The sequence below is a fragment of the Hyaena hyaena genome, unplaced genomic scaffold (assembly GCF_003009895.1).
Source record: "Hyaena hyaena isolate Hyena2069 unplaced genomic scaffold, ASM300989v1 scaffold_2, whole genome shotgun sequence".
NCBI classification, from domain to species: domain Eukaryota; kingdom Metazoa; phylum Chordata; class Mammalia; order Carnivora; family Hyaenidae; genus Hyaena; species Hyaena hyaena.
Genome location: NW_024080634.1, coordinates 3,885,992 through 3,908,374, shown reverse-complemented (window position 1 = coordinate 3,908,374; position 22,383 = coordinate 3,885,992). Strand labels below are relative to the sequence as shown.

The window sequence follows — 22,383 nt, the reverse complement described above, 5'->3', positions numbered from 1 at the left end:
GAGTTTAACCACTATCAGAGCTACTCATCTTAGCTTTATCAACATCAGAGTTGTTTGGTTTTTCATCCATGAAAGACGGACTTACAGCGTGGTACTGGATGATGGCAGGATGCAGATCTCACCAGATGCGCCATAAAACTCTGCCCACACCACCAAACTTCTCTGAGACGGCTGGGTATGCATTCCACTGGTGGACTACATTCCTAGAGAGTTCTTGAAAACGTTAAGGCAAACCGTAGGCAGGAAACCTGTGCTCTACCGAGTCCTTTATGTGAGGATGTTGACGTAAGAGCGGTAGTTGAGGATGGGCACATTTTATATTGCCCCATACTCTTAAAGTAGAGGTTGTATTAGGTTCCCGTAGGGTGGGCAGAGGGACTCAAACAGTAGACATTTATGCTTTCACAGTTCAGGAGGCTGGAAGTCCAAGTTCAAGGTGTCAGCAGGGATGGTTTTTTTTGGAGGCCTCTCTCTCCCTGGCTTGGAGAAGGCTGCTTTCTCCCAGCTGTCTTTCCACTGTGAGTGCAGGTCTGGAAGCACAGCACAGAAGTAAGAATTTCAACAACAGTAACATAATTCTCTAAGCGATAGTGTAGGCCACTGGAGATGGTGTTACTCTGTGAAAAGATTGCTGTAGAAATACACCCAGGTGTTTTTGCAGAGAACGGGGTGGACCTTGGCCACTTAGGAGCCTTGGTTGTGCTTCCTCTATTCTGACTTGCTCCTCCCCACGCTGCCCACCCCCTGCAGGAGCCTCTGGGGGAGGGGCATCAAGGTCACAAGGGGCTACTGTGTTCAGTAGCTGCTGGGCTCAGTCTGGCTGGCCGGGGGGCCCCCTGTGGCTCCTCAGCTCCTCAAGGAACCCCGGTGGACTCTGTTCTGGGCCCCGGCACCTGGCACAGCCCATGCCTGGCCTGTAGTAGACAGTCAGTGAGTGGATGAATGAGCGAATGAATGAATGAATGACAACGGCAAACCAGGTCACACCCAGCAGTATTTCAGAAGGTCAGCCGTGGAGGCTGTGGCCCTCCTGCCAGTCTCCTGTCCTTGGGCTCCCTGGGGTGGAGGCTATGCTGGGGTAGATGCCACCAGTGGAGTTAGACCTCACTTGCTTTTGGGATGGTGGGAACCAAGTAGGTATCGTGCAGCCCCATGTTATCCTGGACTCGAGGGGTACCAGGATCACCCTGGCCGTGAGTATTAATCTTCCAAGCTTACCTCCATCACTTGTCATTTTGGTGTCTTTTGGTGAGGCACCCACCACTAATGCCGATTTTGAATGACCACAGCGAATCACCTAGTAGATCCATTTCCCAGCCCGAAAGCAAATTAGCATATCACCCCGAACCACCGCCAGGTTAGGAAATGAACACTGCTCTAAAGAAGTAACAATAGTAATTCCAGAAAGTCTCAGGCTGTCCTAGAAAGTGCCTACCTTCTTGCATGCAGGCTGCCACAACCGTAGCCACCAGCCATCTGACCGTCTTCTTCTGCCTGGTGCCTTCCAGGATCGCTGCCAGCTTGGGTCAGAGCGTTCTGGGCCACCGACGGAGCCTGCTCACCAGAGCGCCTCAGTCGCTGGCCAGGGATAGGCAGCATCCCGTCTTCACAGAGGATGGAGACCCCAGAGAGCAGGAGTAACAGCAGGCAGATGAAAGAGAACTTCAGACATGACTGCTTGGTCACATCTCAGCATCCAGCAAACAGAACCTCCCAACTCCTTCTGGGTGGCTGACGGCAACGAGCCAGCTGGAAGTGCAATTTAGCAAAATCATCCAAACTACACAAAATAAGAAGGAAACACACAAAATAAGTGCAGACAGGAAAAGCATGCATTTCTCTGTAATTGCTTAATTCCCTGTTCCAGCCCTTCACCTGGATTTGCAATATAACTTAGGGGAAATAACGTTTTATCTAGGGTGGCTTTAAGAAAGAATTCAACATCCTTCAGCCGGCACATTTTGCACCAGACAGTACTAGAGTTACAGATACATCTAGAAGTTAATAATCGCTTTTCAAGGGCGCCTGGGTGGCTCACTCGGCTAAGGGTCCAACTCTTGGTTTCAGCTCAGATCATGATCTCACAGTTCCATGGGTTTGAGCCCCACATCGTGCTCTGTGCTGGCGGTGCAGAGCCTGTTGGGGATTCTCTGTGTCTCTCTCGCTCCCTGCCCCTCCCCTACTCTCTCTCTCTCTCTCTCTCAAAATACATAAAATAAACTTTAAAAAAATCACTTTTAAAATCATCATGAAGAGTGTTCTTCATTTATAACAGTATTTCTTACGATGTTAAGCAAACTGTCAGTTTGTGACGATATAAAGACAGATTTTCAATGTATTATAATAACTTTAAAATTATATCTCAAATAAGGTTGTTTTTAAAAGTACCATACTCAGGGCGCCTGGGTAGCTCAGTCGGTTAAGTGTCTGACTTCGGCTCAGGTCGTGATCTCAAGGCTCGTGAGTTTGAGCCCCATATCGGACTCTGTGCAGGCAGCTCAGAGCCTGGAGCCTGCTTCAGATTCTGTGTCTCCCTCTCTCTCTCTGACCCTCCCCCACCCATGCCCTCTCTCTCTTTCTCTCTCTCTCAAAAATAAATAAGCTTAAAAAAATTTTTTTAATAAATAAATAAAAGTACCATACTCATATTTGGAAATTTTTGATATCGCAGAGAATTTAAAATCCTGAGCATGAACTGACTTGATTTTTTTTTAATCATTTTTACCCTTTTGAAAACTCTACTTTCCCAATTTAAAAATTTTTTAAGCTCTATTTGTTTTTGAGAGAGAGAGGGAGAGCACACAAGTGTGGGGAGCGGGGAGAGGCAGAGAGAGAGGGACACACAGAATCGGAAGCAGGCTCCAAGCTGTCAGCACAGGGCCTGATGTGGGGGCTCGAACTCACAAACCGCAAGATCATGACCTGAACTGAAGTCCAGTGCTTAACCAACTGAGCCACCCAGTACCCTGAAGCAGGCTGCCTTCCTGCTGTGTACTCACGGGGCAGAGAGAGTGAACCCTGGCCTCCCTTCCTCCCCTTGTGAGAACACTAATCCCATCCCATCTTGGGGGGCTCGTCCTCATGACCTCATCTAAATACCTAATTACGTCCCTAAGCCCCCACCTCGTAGAACCACGACAGTGGGAGTTTGAGCTTCAACATACGAATTTGGAGAGGACACAGTCCAATCCCTAGCGGTAGGCAAGACACTTAATTCATCTCATTTTCTTGGCTTTTTACTTTTTCTGTGGGGACTATGTTTTCCAAATTCTCTATATCCTAGGGGCTCTTTGCCTGCATGGCAGGAGTTGGGGGGGGCGGGCAGAGAGGGGGATACGTGGCATGTATACAGAGCAATAGGCCTGCTAGGCACCAGTAGGCTCTCCTCTTGGCTCGTCTGGAAATGCCCTTTCTCTTGGGGGTGCTGGGGGGACGGGGTCCCCTGTGCCTGGGTTCAAGCTCTTTCCACTTCGGGACCCTGGGGGCCTGAGCCGTTCCTTGACGCCACCGCCCCTCGGTCCTGGAGACAGCACGACTGCTGCCTGGTGGAATCTTTCTGCGACCCTTTGGGTTCCAAAGAAAACACCACCTGCTAATCCACCATCTTTGTTCACTGTTTACAGCCTTCAAGAGCATCGACCCCAAACCAGAGCTTTTGGGAGCAGTTCGTTCACACAGGTCATTATTAATAAGTCATGCGCTTATGACTAATCATTTTCTCCACCTTTTTCATTTTCCAGATAAGACATAGTAATGGGTCAAGCAACTTCTACCTTTCCTGTTTCCCCTATTCATGGGAAAAACACACTGTCTTTCCATATCTCAAATGGAATTGAGCCTTTCTTGTAAAATGTACATCTCAGGGAAAACCCCGTGGCTGTTCTTAGCTTACTTCCTCCTGTCCTTTGGTTCCTGGTAGAGTGGATGTCGCCGTGGCCTCTGACTTCTACTTTCTGCTCGGAGAGCTGTAACAACTTATTTGCCTATTAGTATTTGAGAATGCCATTTTCATCTGCAAACTCAAAGACAGCGTTGCTTTTAAGCTACAATGATTGTTCTTTCCTGTGAACATTTAGGGTATGGTTTTTGCAGCAGCTTCTGAAAGAAGTGGTCGTTACACGTCTTGCTGACCGCACATTGGCACTATCATTGGGACTTTTTGAATAGCTCAATGCTCAGGTACACTGGTCAGTGACTTTAAGTTAAAAGCTCTTTAGTTTGAAACAATGAAACTGTTTTAATGTCTACATTAAAAATAATAATAATGATGATAAGGAAGAAACAGAGAACAAGTACATAGAGCCACTATTTTTAGGTCATTTCCTCTTAAAGCCATCATTTAATAAATCTGAAAAGTTCTCAGGGCCAAAGATTAGTAAGTCTGCTGGTAAATGTTTGGATGCACAGATTGCTGTCAGGAGGAATTTCTGGGTTTGTGTCTGTGGGGTTTTTTTTTTTAATAGAAAAACAAGAACTTTCGCCTCACATGACTGCTAACTCATTTTCTGAGTCACAGAGACCCTTTGCTATTAGCCATTTTATTTCTGTAAATCACTTTCTGTAAATCACTTTCTTTCGTCCTTCAGATGCTCAAAGAGCATGTTAGTTCTCTGAAGGATTTCATTTTATTCAAGACCCACTGAAGTCTTTCAATGCAGACGATATCTTCTGTGTATCCGTTTGAAATGACATGTTTTAAAGGAGCCCTGTATGAAAAGAGGCCACCTTTTCCTTTTGAACGAGATATTAACTGAATGTAGGAATGTGTTGGCGTGCTGAGGCTATTCTTAGTGTGTCAGAACAAACCGACTTCATCTTGGATCCCAGAGCTATCTCCCCGGGGACTCTTGAAAAGCCATGGGAGACGAGAGGTCCATCGGGATCGCGGCAATGGTGGCCGGTGAGCTGCTGGCACTTGGCAGGGGGTGGGGCGTCTCGCAGGGATAAACATTCTAGAATGCAAAGCACAGGGCCGCACAAGGAAAAGTGGTTTCATCCCAAACATGGTTAGTGTAAGTACTAGGAAGCACTGAGAGAAATCCTAGGCTCAGAAAAATTGGGATGTAAAGCATCTTCCCCGTCAGGCTCATCTTCCTCTTCTACACAAGACCAAACTGGGCACGCACATCTGTTTGTTGGGTGTTTTGGTTTTATTTTTTTCAGGGTTTCCTTTGACCCATGCCCCACATTGCTGCAGTTTTCATGACAAACCACAAGGAGCCTAAGATCTACTTCCTCATTTCTAGAACGACTCTCTTGGTTATGGCTCACATCAGTTTTCTGTGGGGGACCAATGCTCAAGACCTCCATCAGTATAAGCTTTTGTTAGGAAATGCCAGGTGGCATTCAGGCGACGTGTCCTCTGGCTGGTTCTGGAAGCGTGGGGAACACGCGCTGGCCGGCTGGTGCAATGCTGTTATCTCCCACACGAGCAAGGGGCAAGCTTGAGATGACCTTGAAACCGGGCCTGGGTGGGGGTGGGGGTGCTACCTTTGTAACTTTGCTTTGCTTTCTGATCTGGTTTCTCTGAGGGGTCACGTCCCACTGAGAAGTGTATGGGGCTGCTGACCCAAGGCCAGTCCAGCCTGCCCCCGATTGCAGGCACAAGGCTCAGCGGCTGTCCCACCAGTGACAATGGGCCAGAGAATTCTGTTTAGCTTCGTCAACGTAAAGTCACATATAAATGCCTCCGTCAGGGCGATTGGGTGGCTCAGTAGGTTGAGCCGTCATCCAGTTCTTGATCTCAGTTCAGGGCTTGAGCTCAGGGTCATGAACGTGGCCCCAACTCCCTGGGTTGGGCTCCTCACTGGACATGAAGCCTACTTAAAATAAATAAAGTTTAAAAAAGAAAATAAATTAAAAATATATATATTGCTAAGGTTGATGTCCAAGAGCTTACTGCCTGCATTTCCTTCTAGGAGTTTGATGGCTTCGGGTCTTACATGGAAGTCTTTAATTGATTTCGAATTATTTTTTTATGTAAGGAAGTGATCCAGTGTCATTCTTTTGCATGTGGCTCTCCAGTTTGCCCAGCACCATTTATTGAAGAGACTGTCTTTACCCTATTATATATTCTTGCCTCCTCTGATGTACATTAACCGACCATATAGCATGGGTTTATTTCTGGGCTCCTCCATTCTGTTCCATTGATCTCTGTATGTACCTGTTTTTGTGCCAGGACCATACTGTTTGGATTACTAATGTTTTGTAGTATAGTTTGAAATCAGAAAACATGGTACCTCCAGCCTTCCTCTTTTTTCTCAACATTGCTTTGGCTATTTGGGGTCAGCCCTGTATTTTAACTCTACAGCAACCATTGTGTTTTTGACTTTTGTGCTCATCATACTATGCAGATGTATCTTAAACAACATATATCCCCACGTATTCCTAGTTTTAATTTTTTTAGGACCTCTTCTGAATTCATTTTCAAGGTGGCAAGATAGTCTAGCTATGTAATTTAAGCAAAGAGTTCTTCAGGCAAAATTTGGTAAGTATTCTCTTCCTGTAGCGAATTCTAAACCTTGGCTTTGACACACTGTACGGAGTCCTAAGGCACGTGTCAATTGCTAGCTCAGTGCCCTATGTCACATTTTCAAGTTCTTGAAAACATGGTTGGAGGGTCATGTTCCCGCTTTGGGGGAGCGCACAGCAGGGAAGACAGATGTTGAAGAGGTAAACCCACAACCAATTACAGTCCTCCTGGGTGCCAGGAAGGAGTAGAGATGCTTAACAGAAGAGTAGCGTTTACCACATCTGGGGGCCAGGGGCAACTTCTACGCCCCCAGAGATGATATTTAAATTATTATTCAAGTGGGATTCGGCCAGGAAACAGGAGGTGATCCAGGCAGAGGAAGTGGCTTGGATGAAAGCCCTGAGCCCGGAGACTTACAAGCCTGGGCACGCTGTTGAGCTAGGGCAATGTGGCTGGGCCTGGGCTGTGGCCCGGGCAGGGCAGGACATGCGCTGAGCGGTCCCAGGAGCCACTTATGGTCTGGATGCTGGGTTTTCTTCTGAGAGTGAGTAGAGGCCCAAGCAGTGCTGACAGAAGAGAGGGACAGGCTGTTTCCAAATGCCCGAGTCTGGAATGTCTCAAAGAGGCTGTGGTGTGCATTTTCCAAGACTCAGCTTCTAGAATGTTCCTAAGACATGTCTTCCTGCTTGTAAGCCAGGCCCTATTGCTCTACTGCTGTCAAGTAGCATGCAGAGAACTCGACGAAGATTTCCAGACGTTCCTTCCTATAAACAGGTCTGCCCGCAGCTTATGTAAATACGGCGCCCATGCCACCCACAAGATGGTGTCCTTCATGTCACCCCGAGGCAGCCGCAGGTGAAGGCGCCCTCCTGGGAGTGAAGGGGAGGGGGTGGAAGAACAAACCAGAGAGATGGAAAGAAGGATGGGGAAAAGAAACAGGCAGGGATTTTAAAAAGAGTCAGAAATTGTAACAAAAATGGTAGCTATGAATCCAACTAAACGAGCAATCACTTTGAACACCAGGGGTCTAAATGCACCAGTGAAAGACAGAGATTGTCAGAGGGGATCAAAAAATGAGACGCCAATAAGAAACCCACCTTTAGATATAAAGACGCACGTAGATTAAAAATAAGTAGGGGGAGATAGAGAAACCATGGTAACACTAATCGGAAAAGACTCGGAAAAGTCCGGAAGAAATGAGCGGTGCACAGAAGAATGGATCGGAGGGAGGGAGAAAGGCGAGTGTGCTCACAGTTCCCCCCCCCGACTGCAAAGCCACGATGAGCCCGGGCCTGGGTGGGTGGACCCCAGGGGGGCTCTCCTAGGGACCCACAACCACCGTGTCAAGTAGGTCCTACCTTCATAGTTTCGGAGATTCAGGTCAACCTCCCCTGATGCAGCCTCTCAGAATATGGGACGTGGTCCACCTTCCTTGTCCTGCTTCCGATAGAACTTTTCTTCTGCAGCGGCTTTATCAGTATTAGCTCTAGCTGCCCTTGACCCTTAGGTTGAAGTGGGGAAAAGGAATTCTACATGGCCCCCTTGTCTGGCATTTCCAGAACATCCAGTGGTCAGTCTGATCTCCTACCTGAAGGACAAGCCGGGAGATTTTTTTTCTTTGGTACTCTTTTTTTTTTTTTTTTTAATGGTTCTTTATTTTTGAGCAAGAGAGACAGAGCGCGAGTGGGGGAAGGGCGGAGAGAGGGAGACATAGACTCTGAAGCAGGCTCCAGAGTCTGAGCTGTCAGCATAGGGCTTAATGCGGGACTGGAACTCATGAACTGTGAGATCATGACCTGAGCTGAAGTCGGACACTTAACCGACTGAGCCACCCAGGCACCCCTATTTTGTACTCTTAAAAACTTTTTCAAATGCAACAAAGGAGCCAGAAGCCCCCCAGAATGTATAATGATAGTACCGCAGGTGCCATTGGCTCCAGACTTACTTATGCCAAGCTCTGCTGCGTGGGCTCTTTATGAACACCAGAGGTGGTCACACTTGAGCATGCATCCTACCACTTAGGGGACTTGTTAAAACACAGAATTTCTAATTCGGTAAATATGTTCTGTAACTGCATGATCAATTAGCACAAATTCAGCGGCTTAACACAACACCCATCTATTAGCTGACAGGTCTGTAGTCAGAAGTCCGGACATGCGCACCTGGGTTCTCTGCTCAAGGTCATACAAGGCTGGTGATTAGTCAATGAGAGATGAATGAATGCACAAATGAATCCTTTTTCTTTATGCTTGAAAGTCTGCTCTTAATCCCAAACAGGTCATGTAAGAATCTACTCAATATAGGTGTTCAAAATACAGGTTTCATTTCCATATAGGTAGAACCCAGCCTCAGAAAAGCGCACCTGTCTAGGAGACTCTTCCCCTGTACCTGATTTGCTGCCTGGAATTTTCCTCTTAGCAATGCAGTTATTCCTTTGGGGATGAGACTTTGATCTCCATAATATGCTGATTAAATACAAATTCTCTGAGAGCTCATATACTTGAACAGCTGTCATCATTAAGGCTGTAATGGGGGAAAAACTCATTAGGTAACATTCCAGTCTTGCTAGAAGGGAGATGCAGAGGGCAGGGCCATCCCAAGGAGAAAGGAAGACACCTGGATGTGATTCTGGGACAGCAAGCAGGGTGGTGAAAACACAGATGAGGAAGGAGTAGATGTGGGGACATGGGAGTGACAAGAAAGAATTTGCCTGCTCTGCTCAGAGAAGGCATGACCCTGGGGGCCATTTGCAAAGCCTGGACAGGAGATTTTCCAAAAAACAGCAGACGCTCTCTGCCAGCCACACCCCGGAGCCTGCTGAGTGTGCCGCGTGAGATCTGGTCGTGCTGATGTGGAGGTGGGCACCGTGGAGCAGTGACCGTCTCCTGGCACGCAGGGGCCCAGACTCCAGTGAGAATGTCCCAGTCAATGCAACTAAGTGGTTGGTCACTTGCACCAGATAGAAATGGTGGGCAAAGGAGGTTATCAAAGAAAAAAAAAACAACAAAAGAAATATTTTCTGGTGAAATCCCTGCTTTCAGAAGTATTTAGGTAGGAAAGGAGTTCTCTCAACAATTGGCACCCCAAAATATTAATGGGTTAAGAACACAAGGTTTGGAAATTGTGTGTAATAAATATTCACAGTGCGAGGAAATGAAAGCCACAAGCCACACCACTCTGCAAAAAACAGGGGGGTAGGTTTCCTCTCCCCGTGACCCTCTAACTTTGCAGTAGTGTATCTGTTAACTGCGGTTCATGTGAGCATTGATATGTAACAGATGGGGAGGGGAAGGCAAAGAGAGACATCTCTGTGTTATTACAGAAGTAATAAATATTCACCGTGAGCCCAAATAGGAATACTAGTTAAGTCCAAAAAGGCACAAAAGGAAAACATTGCAATCTTACACTAACACGCATATGTTTTCTTTTCACCCAAATGGATCGTAGCAATTAACGTTGCTTTGTAACCTGCTTTGGTTCTCTTGACAGCAAGTTGTGAACATCTTTTATGGCGTTAGATAGTTTTCACCTCCTTAACATGGGGGGCTCTGTACCCTATGGGACGGATTCAGCATATTAGCTGGTCACTGTTTCAATGTCGAGGTTGTTTTGGGCATGTTATTTGCACAAGCAGGAGTCCAGGGAATATGTTGGCATCTAAACCTTTGCCCTCAGCTCTGTGGATTTCCGTAGAATAAATCCTTAGGAGTCAAATTGTTGGGGTCTCAATTGGCATGGTAAATACTGAGATTTTGAAACCGTTGAGTTTACGACTTTTTTTTAACCATACTTCTTTTTTGAAGTTTCTGAACACGAGCTAATGATCTGGATCAACGAGCTAATGATCTGGAATGAAATCAGTGGTATTTTCATGGAGTCCAGTTTAAAGTCTGTCCTATTTGTGAGATATTTCAGATGATTAACTTCGTGTACAAATCTTTGACCCTGAACTTTTTGGTTCCTTGATCTCGGGAGGGATTGTGATGAAATTATGAAATGGGGTTCGTGAGCAAATGGCTAAGACAGAATTCTTGAGGGGCGCCTGGGTGGCTCAGTGGGCCGACTCTCGATTTTGGCTCAGGTCATGATCCCATGGTTCGTGAGTTTGAGCCCCGTGCCGGGCTCTGCGCTGACAGCATGGAGCCTGCTTGGGATTCTGCCTCTCTTCCTCTCTCTCTGCCCCTCCCCTGTTCTCTGTGTCTGTCTCTCAAAATAAAGAAATAAACTTTAAAGAAGAAGGAAGAGGAGGAGGAGAAAAGATTTCTTGAGAAGTTTTTGGTGCAAAAAGGCCATTCCATTACAGCGTGGGGACAGGACCCCTGGGCAGAAAGAGCTGCGCCGGGATTGTGAGGAGTGACTGATTAAATACTTTTCAGTTCTTGGAAAGAGAAGGGATCAAGATAAAGTAAGTTTCTAAGGAATTTGGAAGCAAGGCTTTCAGGACCTTGAGGGGCTAGCGCTCTTAAGATAAAGGTTACTTTTAGTCTTTAATAAAACACACACATTAAGGCACTGAGGCAGCCATGAGTTCCTTCAGGAAGGTCATGCTTTGTGTGTAAGCAGTAAGGACATTTAATTTAAACTATATTCTTCTTGCCTTTGTTTCCCTCATCGGTTGGTTGGTTGGTTGGTTGGTTGGTTGGTTTGTTGGTTGGTTGATGGACACAGCAACGCACTCCTGGACCCTTCAGGAATAAAGGGTTTGCCCCCCAGCTGCCCTTGGAAGTTGCCCCTTTTAGGGGTTACATCCGCTGAGCAGAGCCACCCACCTCCCTAAATACCCCACCCCTTCTCAAGGTAGCTGCTGTCCCAGAGCTGACCAATGTGGGGGCATCAGTGCAGGCCCTTCTGCTCCTGGGAGGGTCGTGTCGTCCTCAGAACCCCCCGCAGGATCAGACGAGCTTCTGTTGAGGCCACACTGTGGTTTCGGTCTACCTCTGCCCAGCTCCTTTTCTCCCCTTTCCGCACCCCCCCTTTTCTTGCATGTTGAGCCCAGGAGCACCCCCAAATAAACCTCCTGTACAGTAGCATCTGTCTCAGAGCCCGGAAGCTGCCAGTGTATTGGGTTTGCTGGCGGGTTGGGGGCTTGCAGGGGGTGGGGGCTCAGTGGACCCCAGCAGTGGATTACCGTGTATGCCAGGTAATTCACCTCCACAGCAGCCACCATGATGTCCTTCTTGATGGAAGAGCCAGGGCACCTTAGACTCTTGGGGAGCGTGTCTTTAAAGGAAGAAGTCAAGGGACACCTGAGTGGCTCAGCAGGTTGAGCATCCAGCTCTTGACCTCAGCTCAGGTTGTGATCTCACGGTTTGTGGGATTGGGCCCCCCGTTGGGGTCCGTGCTGACAGTGTGGAGCCTGCTTTGGATTCTCTTTCTCCCTCTCTCTCTCTCTCTGCCCCTCCCCTGCTCATGCCTTCTCTCTCTCTCTCAAAATAAATCAAGAAACATTAAAAAATAAAATAAAGGATGAAGCCAGGCACGATCTTCCTAAGACTTATTTCAACATAAGAAGTTCGATTAAACTGTATCCTAGATTTTTACGAAGGCAATTTAAGTCATCTTTTAAAGAACTATCTTAGAAGCCTCACTCTGAAAATACCTAGACCTCTGCTTTCAGACAGAACCTTTCTGCCTCCATCAGTCACAAGCTAGTTCTGTAGAAATCTGTAAGTGTGTTAAGGTTCTGATTCTTAGCTGTGCTGTCTGCTCTCTGGTGTGACCCAACGTCTTACTTACAATTTCTAAAGAAACCAACTGTGGTTTGTAGCCATTTGAGCAGAAATCTATGTCATCCCTATAATAACATCTCCGCTGTTCACTTACATTACTGTGTAATTTTGGAGGCAGGAGAGAACATTTAGCAAATGCCCAGGAAGTCACTTATGAAAATGTGTTGTGCCAGTGAATGGGCCAGGAAAAAAAAAAAAAAAAAACCACCCGAAGAACTGCCATGTGAGGTGTAACGGACGTGCTCTCGGAATGTATTATTTGAGGAGCGCCTTGGGGGCTCAGTGGGTTAAGCATCCAACTTCGGCTCAGGTCACGATCTCACAGTTCGTGGGTTCGAGCCCCGCGTCAGGCTCTGTGCTGACAGCTAGCTAGAGCCGGGAGCCTGCTTCAGATTCTGGGTCTCCCTCTCTCTCTGCCCCTCCCCCACTGGAGCTTGCTCGCTCGCGCTCTCTCTCTCTCTCTCAGAAATAAACATTAATTTTTTTTAAACAAATAAATGTATTATTTGAAGTAGATTAAGTGACCTAGGACGCTTGGAGCCAGGGGGCTGGGTGGGTGAGCCATTTCACTTTACCCCTGTCTCTCAGTGTCTGGCTCACAGCAAGGGACTGGGCTATTTTTGATAACTTACTAAATTAAGCCAGAGGCCAGAAGCTCAAATGCCTTTGGGGTCTGGAGCGATGGGTTCAATGATATCTGGAAAGCACGGGGTTTAGCCACCAGTCCAGCCATTGCCGTATGGGTCTCTGGGCCCTGAACTGCCACATCTTCCCTTCTTTCCCCCCCCCACAAAGAAGCCAGAAATTCTATTTCTAGGGCCACCTGGGTGGCTCAGTCGGTGAAGCGTCCAACTTTGGCTCAGGTTATGATCTCACGGTTCACGGGTTCAAGCCCTGCGTCGGGCTCTGTGCTGACAGCTCAGAGCCTGGACCCTGCTTTGGATTCTGTGTCTCCCTCTCTCTCTCTGCCTCTCCTTGCTCACCCTGTGTGTGTGTGTCTCTCTCAAAAACAAAACAAAACAAAACAAAAAAAACCCAAAAAAGGGGCGCCTGGGTGGCTTAGTCGGTTAAGCGTCCGACTTTCGCTTAGGTCATGATCCCACGGTTCGTGGGTTCGAGCCCTGCGTCGGGCTCTGTGCTGACTGCCAGCTCAGAGCCTGGAGCCTGTTTCAGTCTGTGACTCCCTCTCTCTCTGACCCTCCCCTGTTCACGCTGTCTCTCTCTATCCTAGAAATAAATAAAAATATTTTTTAAAAAAATCCCAAAAAAACAAAAAAAAGCATTAAAATTTTTTTTAAAAAATCTATTTGTGAAACTTCCCAGTTTTTAAATACAGACAACTAACTTTTTTAAGTGTTGGGGAGCTGGCAATTCTAGACCTAAGAGGACAGCTCCTCCACCGCAGACGCCATGGGGTAAAGATGTGCCCAGGTTCTGGTCACTTGACAGAAACGCCCAAATTTCCCTAACGAACAAAGTTGGCTCAGTTCTCATTTTTGACGGTGCGTGTCAATATCCAAGTCGCGGTGGGGCCTTGTTTGCTCTGTGTTGGTAGTTTACCTTTTTTTTTTTTTTTTTAAGTATATTTTAAATCAATGTGCCATCCTCGCGAAGAAAGGATGTATTTCCTCATGCCACTTGTTTTCAGACTTTTAAATAATCAGGGAAGAGGGCAACGTCAGTATAAAAAGGCAACATCAGCTGGGGCTTTGTTGGAAACTTCTCAGCGACAGACAGGGAAACAGGGCCTGGGGGCGGTCGTGGAAAGAGCAGGAAAGCACTCAGGACACACATTTCTCTTCTCCCGCATTTGGCAGAGAATGATTTCTGAGCTGACTCCTGAGTTTTTAAATCGGGCGTGGATGCAAACGCTGCATAGCACATTTTTTGAAAACGGTGTTTTATATCTGGTGTTTACAGATTTGGGTTTTGCTCTGTTCTTTCCTCCCTCTTGCACAATCCCCTCACTTTTGTGTCTTCTGCTTGTTTAGCCAGATGCTCGCCGGGTATTGAGAGGCTGTTGCGGGGCCCCAGCACCGGGCCAGGTTCCCCAGGAGAACCTACTGGAATGACATGTGGCTTCTGCCTCCCGGCGGCCCACGTCCTGCCCACGTCTGGTTGGGTCAGTTGTTCCTGGAGGAGCATGGAATATTCAACAGGGTTCTTCCGTCTGTGTTCACACTGGAAAGCAGAGCTCATACTTTGAATGGAAAGGGATTTAGAGGGGCGCCTGTGTGGCTCAGTCACTTGAGCCTCCGACTCTTGATTTCGGCTCTGGTCATGATCTCACGGATTTGTGAGTTCGAGCCCCGCGACAGGCTCTGTGCTGACAGTTGGGAGCCTGCCTGGGATTCTCTTTCTCCCTCTCTCTCTCTCTGTCCCCCCCCCCCCAAATAAATAAGTAAATAAACTTATAAAGGGTGGGGAGAGGTGATTTACTTGATGGGAATGAATCAGTGCAGGGCTGGGAGGAGAGATAACCAGGTCCCCGTGAGTGGTGAGCACAGGGGCAGACTGTCGCTTGTCTCCTGCCCCGGACGGGGCGGGGGGGGGGGGGGGGGGGGAGGGTGGTTCGCCACAAGATTGTGCCCCAGCTGAGGAAGGCATCAAGGCAGAAGTTAAAATCAGTAATTAAAGCGAGGTGAGTCGGGAAAGGACTAGACTAAAGAGGGCAAATAAGGGATGATTAATTAGGGTAGCTTTGGCCGCAGTCATCTCTAAATTAAATAAATGTTACCTCCCTTCATCCATGTCGGCCCGTCTCCAGGCCATTCATTAAGTACAGTTCTGATTTGCCTACGGCTCTTTTCTCCATCTTCAGCCTTGTAAGCCTCGAGTTTCCAAAGTCACAGAGGGTTGTTTAACCTTTATGTACGAAGGAAAGATTGAGGTAATAAGGAAACAGAAGTTAATGGGATTTTGAGCTCACGTGGAATTTAACAACCAAAATGAAATCTTGTATGAACCGTGACCTCTTTTTTTAAGATATAAATCTGAACATGTTTTTTGTCCCTACTTTTTCCTAATCAACTGATTAGGAAATAAAAATATCATTTTATTTTTTCTCTTTTTCTTTTTTTTTTTTTGATGACTGCATTTTTAAAAAATCTCTTCCATAACCTTTAACAGAGTATGTTTGCCCTTCTGCTATAATATATGGTTATTTTATCGATTTTTTTGGCACTGGCATCAATAAGCCACCCATATTATAGACTTAAGTCCTTGAACGCTCTGTGTTATCACAGAAATACTAATTAGGTGCACACTATCTTGTACTAATCCATGCAAAGTAGCAGATCCATCAGACTTTTTTTTTTCAAATGATCAGAAGTGTGCCAGGCTGAAGCTTAATATTAATATCATTCCTTCCATGGTATCCTGCAGATCCAGAAGATTAGCGCTGATTAAACACAGAGGTGATCTTCACTTAAGATGGTTTTCTTATTGTAGATTTGGAATTCTTATCATAGGCATCACCCTCTGTCATGGGGGAACCCCTACCTGCCCATTTTTAAGGGGGTTCTGGTTAGAACCCTGAAGCCCAGAAAGGTCACCTGCTTTGTTTTACATTTGCTTTGAAATGGAGGCCCCTCCCCATGATACAGCTGATTTTACCAGTAATAAAGCAATGCTAAAAGCAATAAATTCCTGAGCCCAAATCTGGCCTCCTCCCGAAATTCCCTGATTCCTCCTAACAGAGAACGAGATTGAAGATTCCTTTGGAGATCAAAAAGAAGAACATTTTTCCTTCTCTCTTTCTTCTACATGATCGTTCGGACGAAGCTCAAAGAAAATTGGGAATTTAATCACACTACCGCATAGACTAATGGTCTCCATGGGGTTTGATCATGAATCTCATTGGCAAGAAAAAGACTTTTCAGTACATCTGCCAGTAACAGCATTTTTGTTCGTAAATTCTACACAATCTCAATGCTACACTGGGCACCTTACAAAACACCCTAAAAATAAGAAGTGAAAATACAGTAAGCTGAACATGTTCTTCCCACATGCAGAGGATTTTCAAGACTGCTGCCGGGGACCCTGAAGAATCACAGGCTTCTGGTAGAGACCCCAGGGGGTGGGGTCTCCCAGCCTGGACTTGATGGCCCTGTCCCCCACACCCGGGTGACCTGCTCCCACACAGCAGGGACAGAGAACGTGTGCCCCAGAACAGGACTGGCACCCTCTGGGGACACACGTGCCTTTACCGATGCTACAGCACATCCTGTGACAAAAAGGAATGGCATGGCCTTGGCTCAAACCAAAGACTCAGAAACACCCTTCAGTCAGGAACACCAAGGGCCATGGCTCTTTGATGCCTGGTGCATTCTGGCTCCTTGGCAGCCTCAGATGGGCCCTCCCTGGGGTGGTCTCTGAGTGTCACAAACAGTTAGTCTCCAGGAAGCACAGAATGAGTTCTGTTGCCCCTATGTGGCTTTCACTGCAGGCAGTCGGGGAGATTGCCAGATAAGAATGGAACTATGGAGAGAGCCCAGAGGGTTGCTGGGTTAACGGGGGAAGTGGGGGCAGGGGGTGTCTCCTGGAGAAGCTGTGTTTGTGATGCGTTTGAAGGGACATATAGGAGTCTGAAGGGCAGAGGAGAGACCAGAGAGTAGCTGGCTGAGGGCTCCATGGCCGGGAAAGACCTCATTCCTCCCTGGGCATCTTGCTTCCACCCTGCCCTGGGCTCTATTCTGAACTAAGATACTGGAGTGGTTCTGTTGTATGGAAGTCAAGTCCTGCTCAAAACCCCCTGGTGGCTGCCACCTCCATCAGAATATAAGCCAGAGTTCTTTCAGGGCTCAAAGGCTCCCATGGCCTTGTTCCCAACCACTTTCTCCATGCCTCCCCCCTGCAGCCACCCAGAACCTCCTGCTGGGCTTTCAGTATGCCAAGGCTCTCTTGGGTTGGTGTCTTTGTGTTCCCAGGCACGGAAGGCGGCATTCAGATCTGATGCTTCCACGTGACATCTTCTCAAGGACGCCTTCTCTGGCTCATCTCTCTTTTAACATCTTTTCCCAGCTTTTGCTAGCCTCTCTCCATGTCTTTTCCCCAGCGCTTATCACTGTCTAACCACACTGTGTATTTTACCCATTGATCTTGTTTCTTTTCTTTTTCTTCTCTTCCCATCTAGAATGTAAGCTTTATGAAGGCAGAGAGTTTTGTCTGTTTTGTTCACCCTTGAATCCTCAACACCTAAAAAACTGCTTGGGTGAAAGAATGGATGGATAGATGGATGGATGGGTGAATGGATGGATGGTTGGGTGGGTGATGGGTGGATGGATGGTTGGGTGGGTGATGGGTGGATGGATGGATGGGTGGGTGGATGGATGGATGGATGGATGGGTGGATGGTTGGGTGGATGGGTGGGTGGGTGGGTGGTTTGGTGGGTGGATGGGTGGATGGATGCATGCATGAATACTAAGTCAAAGTCTTCATCTTCAACCCAAGAAACAGTGGGAAGTCGCTGAAGTTTTTCCAGTGAGAGAGAAATGTGATCAAGCTTGACTTCAGGAAGTTATATGTTGTGGGAATTAGTGTACTATATTGAAGCAATAAGAAATTGGCACAATGAGACCAGTTAGAAAGGTATGGCAGTCGCAGAAGCCACCTGAAGTGGTGTGCAGGGAGTGCAAAATGGACAGTGGTGCAGAGAATCCACAGAACTCTCCATGCTTCTGCGGGCAGAGCCCTTAGAAAAGGAAGACATCCAAGATGCCCTAGACAGTCCAGCCAGGCAACTGAGAGAACAGAGATGGGGAAATGAGCTCCGATACCAGAAGGCACTACTGCTAGGTGGGCATGGTGCTGGGGTTTCGTGGAACAAGCCTGGAATCTGCAATTGAAAGACCAGGGTGAGTCCTGGCTCTCCTAATTGAACTATGCCCTTCTGAACCTTAAGATCATGAGAGGTGAAGTAGAAAGTAGAGACGCAGCTAACACACAACAATCACTGGTTGTGTTTCAGGCGCCATGCCCAGCACTCTGCCTATATCACGTTGTTTGATCCCACGGCAATGCTGAATTTGGTACTAACCGGGTTTACGAGCTGAGGACAAGATTGCTCCCCTCAGTTAATACCAGCGTTTAGACTGGGAGATGATAAGAATGAGTAGGAGTGAGCTTCTGGGTGTTTACATTGTATAGTCACTGAGATTGGAAGAACAAAGCTCCACATTGTAGACAGAAAGGGCTACAAATATGAAGTAACAGTAAAACAATTCCATTATCTCAGAAGTTAAAAGAGTCAACTAAACCACAAGTTTCATTAGCGTTCAAGATAAATGCTCTCTAAAATGATACCTTTTATCTCAATCAGGTGTGTCATTCCCCGCCCCACCCTTCGGCCCCCCTCACCCCCCCACCTTTGGTGAATCACCCCATTCTTTGCTCTGCTTGAGTTTGCACATCAAAGTCCAAACTCAGTTTCCCTTTCTGGTCGTTTTTGTAGAAAGTTTCCCTGGTGGTGGCACATTCTTGGCTTAGCTGCAAACTCCATGGGGTTTATGAGGACGCACTGAGGTCATCCTAACTTTGCTTCAGGAATGCTGTAATGGAAACGGTGGAATTCAACCTAAACCTCAGTTTTTCCTCCCTGAAAATAGAAAACTTCTTAGCGAAAATATGCTCTATCTGCGTGGAGCCAGAGGAAGCAAACGCAAGTTAAAGAGATGAAGTTAGGATTTTTATGGGATGAATGGAAGAAATGCAAAACATCTAAAGCTTTCAGTTGACTAAAGCATTTCACTTCTTCTTTAACTTCTGGTGTCAGTTTTACTATTTTTAAGTGCAATTTTTGGTATGTTTTTCAAGAGCTCTAATGAGACATTAGGCACTGCTTTCTTCAAATCACTTCTATCTGACTAGCAAACAAGAATCAGGAACGTACTTGTCTCCCAAACGACAAGGGATATACATGTAGGAATGTCCTTTTTTTTTTTTGAATACTTGTTTTGGAACAATTTTTATCCTCCATAAGGACAATCACTATTTACAGTGTAATTCTTTCACATAGGACATTTAGAAATCCAAGTTCATGTATCATAGACCCGCAGTTGAAGAGTGGACATTCCTTAAAAAATTTGTTTAATGTTTATTTATTCTTGAGGTGGGGGAGGGGGCCGAGAGGGAGGGAAAAACAGAATCGGATGCAGGCTCCAGGCTCCAAGCTATCAGCACAGAGCTCGAGCTAGACGCAGGGCTTGAACTCACGAACCTAGAGGTCATGAACTGAGCCACTCGGACACTTAACCAACTGAGCCACCCAGGTGCCCTGAAGAGTGGACGTTCCTGATGAGAACTGTCAGATTAGCAGGTGGAGGGAAACGGAGATGCTTTTAAACCAGTGTTACCTCTGGGTACAGGGACAGGTGTCTGTCCCCTTGGCCAGCCGGGGCTAGAGCTCCATGAAGGAGCCTTGCTACTCAGTGACGTACTTTGAAAACCCACATGTGCTCCATGCCTCTCACACAGTAGCCGAGGAAGCCAGTGCTGAGGGACCCTAGGTGCCCTTCTCTGGTCCAAGGCCCTGGTCACTTTGCGACCCAAGGAGTTTTGCCAGAAAGCATTCTTTTCAGCCTCCCTACAATTGGCTATTGTTTTGAGCTCCTATTCCGGGTGTAAAACTGGGAGCGCTCAGGTTCACAACTTGATTCAAATGGACTTTAATTTCAAGTCAAAGGCAGGTACAGAATCACACGCTAGGCTTTTTGGGCAGCCTAGTGAAAGATCGATCATTTATCATTTATTTCTCTGAGCAGAAATTTGCCTCTTCTTCCTCCTCTGATCAGTCTATTCGCTAAGGTGGACTCTAGGAGAAAGGGAAAGGGGGGAGGGGGCGCCAGGGGTTGGACCTGGCGGGGCGAGGGTGGGGGCACCTCAGAGCCCTTCCCAGCCTCTGGAGGAGGCTCCCTGTGTCCTACCTCCCCCTCCCTTTCCCCTTAGTGCCCCCCCCAATACCTCCCATACCCGCACTACCACCACCACAATGTGTGTGTGTGTGTCAGGGACACATTGTGGACAGCACTGAAAATAGCACCCCCAAACACACACTACCAGTCGCCAAGCACCATCTCACGTGACCACATCCCCGTGCCATTTGATGCATCCCCGTACTATTCCCAGTGTTCCCAACTTTTTTAGAATATATGCATTTAGATCTTTCAGGTTGGGAGTTATGGGTAATTTGGCAACACAAACACCGGAACTGGTTTCTAACATAACTCTACAGTTGGCAGTGAGGCAGGCAGTGCGCATTGAAATTAAGCAAGTCTTCATCCAAGAAGACTTTGCTTTTCCTTTTTTGGAGGGACAAATGCTCTGGTTTGGTTTTGCGCCATTATTGAAGACTTGAATATTACTGGCTGACTTTAATGATTCTTTGAAGTTAATTTTTACATGTGAATGGCAGGGTTCTAGTTAACTTTCTGGAAGCTTAGGAGGTGTCTCTCCGTGTGCTTTGTAACTTGAGTAACTAGAGTGCTTCTAGGTGATAATGCTTTGGGGGAGATTGGGAGGGACCCGGGACCCAGGCTGCCACAGGGATCCAAACTGATAAAGTGCTTAGCACTTCAGAGTTGCAGCCCTTGGAAGGAACTAGAATCCTGCCTCCCAGTATGTTCTCCACTCCAGATATCTTACCTGAAAAGGAGCCCCTTTTCAGGTAGCCTCATGAGGATAGCATACATTCTTTCCATTTCTTCTTCCTTTTCTATGAAAAGAAAAACACAACTTTTAGTCTGTGTCTCAAAGCAGGACAACTGATCTCAGTGTTTCTCTTCTCAACTCCAGAGGCTACTGTTCTCTCAAATGTTTTTGTATCTTTTTCTGAATCCAGTAGCTCTTAGAAAATGATCCAAATGTTGCATATTCCTAGTGTCCAAATTACAATAATAAAATTTTCCAATGAACAATCCCAGGATTGCTTGAATACTGTGGAATACAAGTGGGAATTGGGACATTCATCCAGTAAAGTTCAATTGGGGGGGGGGGGAGCGCCATATTTCAAAATGAATTCCACTTTTTTTCTTTAAAAACAGAGTTCATTGACCAAGAAAGATTTCAAAACGTTTTCTCTAATACCCCAACATGAAACTTGGATTGAGGTTTTCAGGGAATTACAGGGATCAAACTAATCAAGGCTTGAGTTCCCAGGTTTCCCAAAGGCTCAGCACTCCCCTAGAGGCTAATTACTGTTTACTGCTGAGACCTTCCTCATTTTTCTTCTGTAACATTTTCCATCTTAAGAAGGGTGGTCCCATTCAGCTGAGGCATGGTGTCGGAGTGGCTGAATGGAATTATTACCAGTGGAAACTATGTTGCAAGAGGAGTTGATAAAGCAGCTGCAAGGCAAACCTTGGCCGTTTTTTCCATCCTCCCCAAGCAAAGTTAATTAGCATAGGGAAAATGACTAAGGTGTTGACGTCACCTCTTTCCAGTAGAAACTTACACTCTGTCTCTGTCTGCCTGAAAGCATGCAGGACTTGACTCAGGAATTTGCTGTCCAAACAGGATGCTCTTGGAAGCTGTGCTTTTTTTTTTTTTCCCCAGTGGGGCTGGGCTTCGGTGCTTTATAAGGGCCGGCTGGAGCTAGACACCTCCAGCCTCTTGCAAAGGAACCTCACTTGGGGCTTGACTGCCTGAGTCGCTAGTGCTTTCTCTGTAAGAAAGCAAGATGCACTTTAGAAACTTCAACTACAGTTTTAGCTCCCTGATTGCCTGTGTGCCAAACAGTGATATCTTCAGCGAAAGTGAAACCAGGGTAAGGCTTCTAATATAATGGGATCTTTGAGAGTTTTCAAAGCATTGTGTTAATTGGGACGAGTACCTGAAATGTCTGCGGGGGGTGGCATGTGGCTGTCCCGCGGGCTTGGGGGTTTTGAAATGAGTCCAGAATATTTGGTGCTTTATCAAACAAAGCTGTGGCCTGAGGGATTCGCTGTGAAGGAATTTTCAAAGCTCTCAGTATTTGAAAGCATCAGGTCCTCTGACCAACCCGTACTGCAGAGTGTTAACACAATTTGTATTTTTCAATCTGTGTAGGTTGTACGTAAACATTTAGAGGGAAGCTTTTTTCTGACGGTGAACAGCGTTTCACTTTGCCATCTAGAGATCAGAATAATGTAATTTTATCTTAGGAAATAAATACCGCCAAGATATGTGTTGGTCTGTGGTAATTACAAG

At 46.7% G+C, this 22,383-nt stretch overlaps 1 protein-coding gene across 2 annotated transcripts in view; it reads left to right on the top strand.

The window, feature by feature from the left end:
- Positions 1-22,383, top strand: part of RCAN1 (regulator of calcineurin 1) — a 95,158-nt gene that overhangs the window by 60,952 nt on the left and 11,823 nt on the right. Inside the window, exon 1 of one of the 2 annotated variants that reach the window (XM_039228508.1) lies at positions 21,768-21,961. The exons of the other annotated variant lie outside the window; for it this stretch is intronic. Within the exon in view, the coding sequence (XP_039084439.1) occupies positions 21,875-21,961 (87 nt within the window). The 5' untranslated portion in view covers positions 21,768-21,874. Of the gene's footprint in view, positions 1-21,767; positions 21,962-22,383 lie in introns of those variants that run through there. 2 annotated transcript variants of the gene reach the window in all.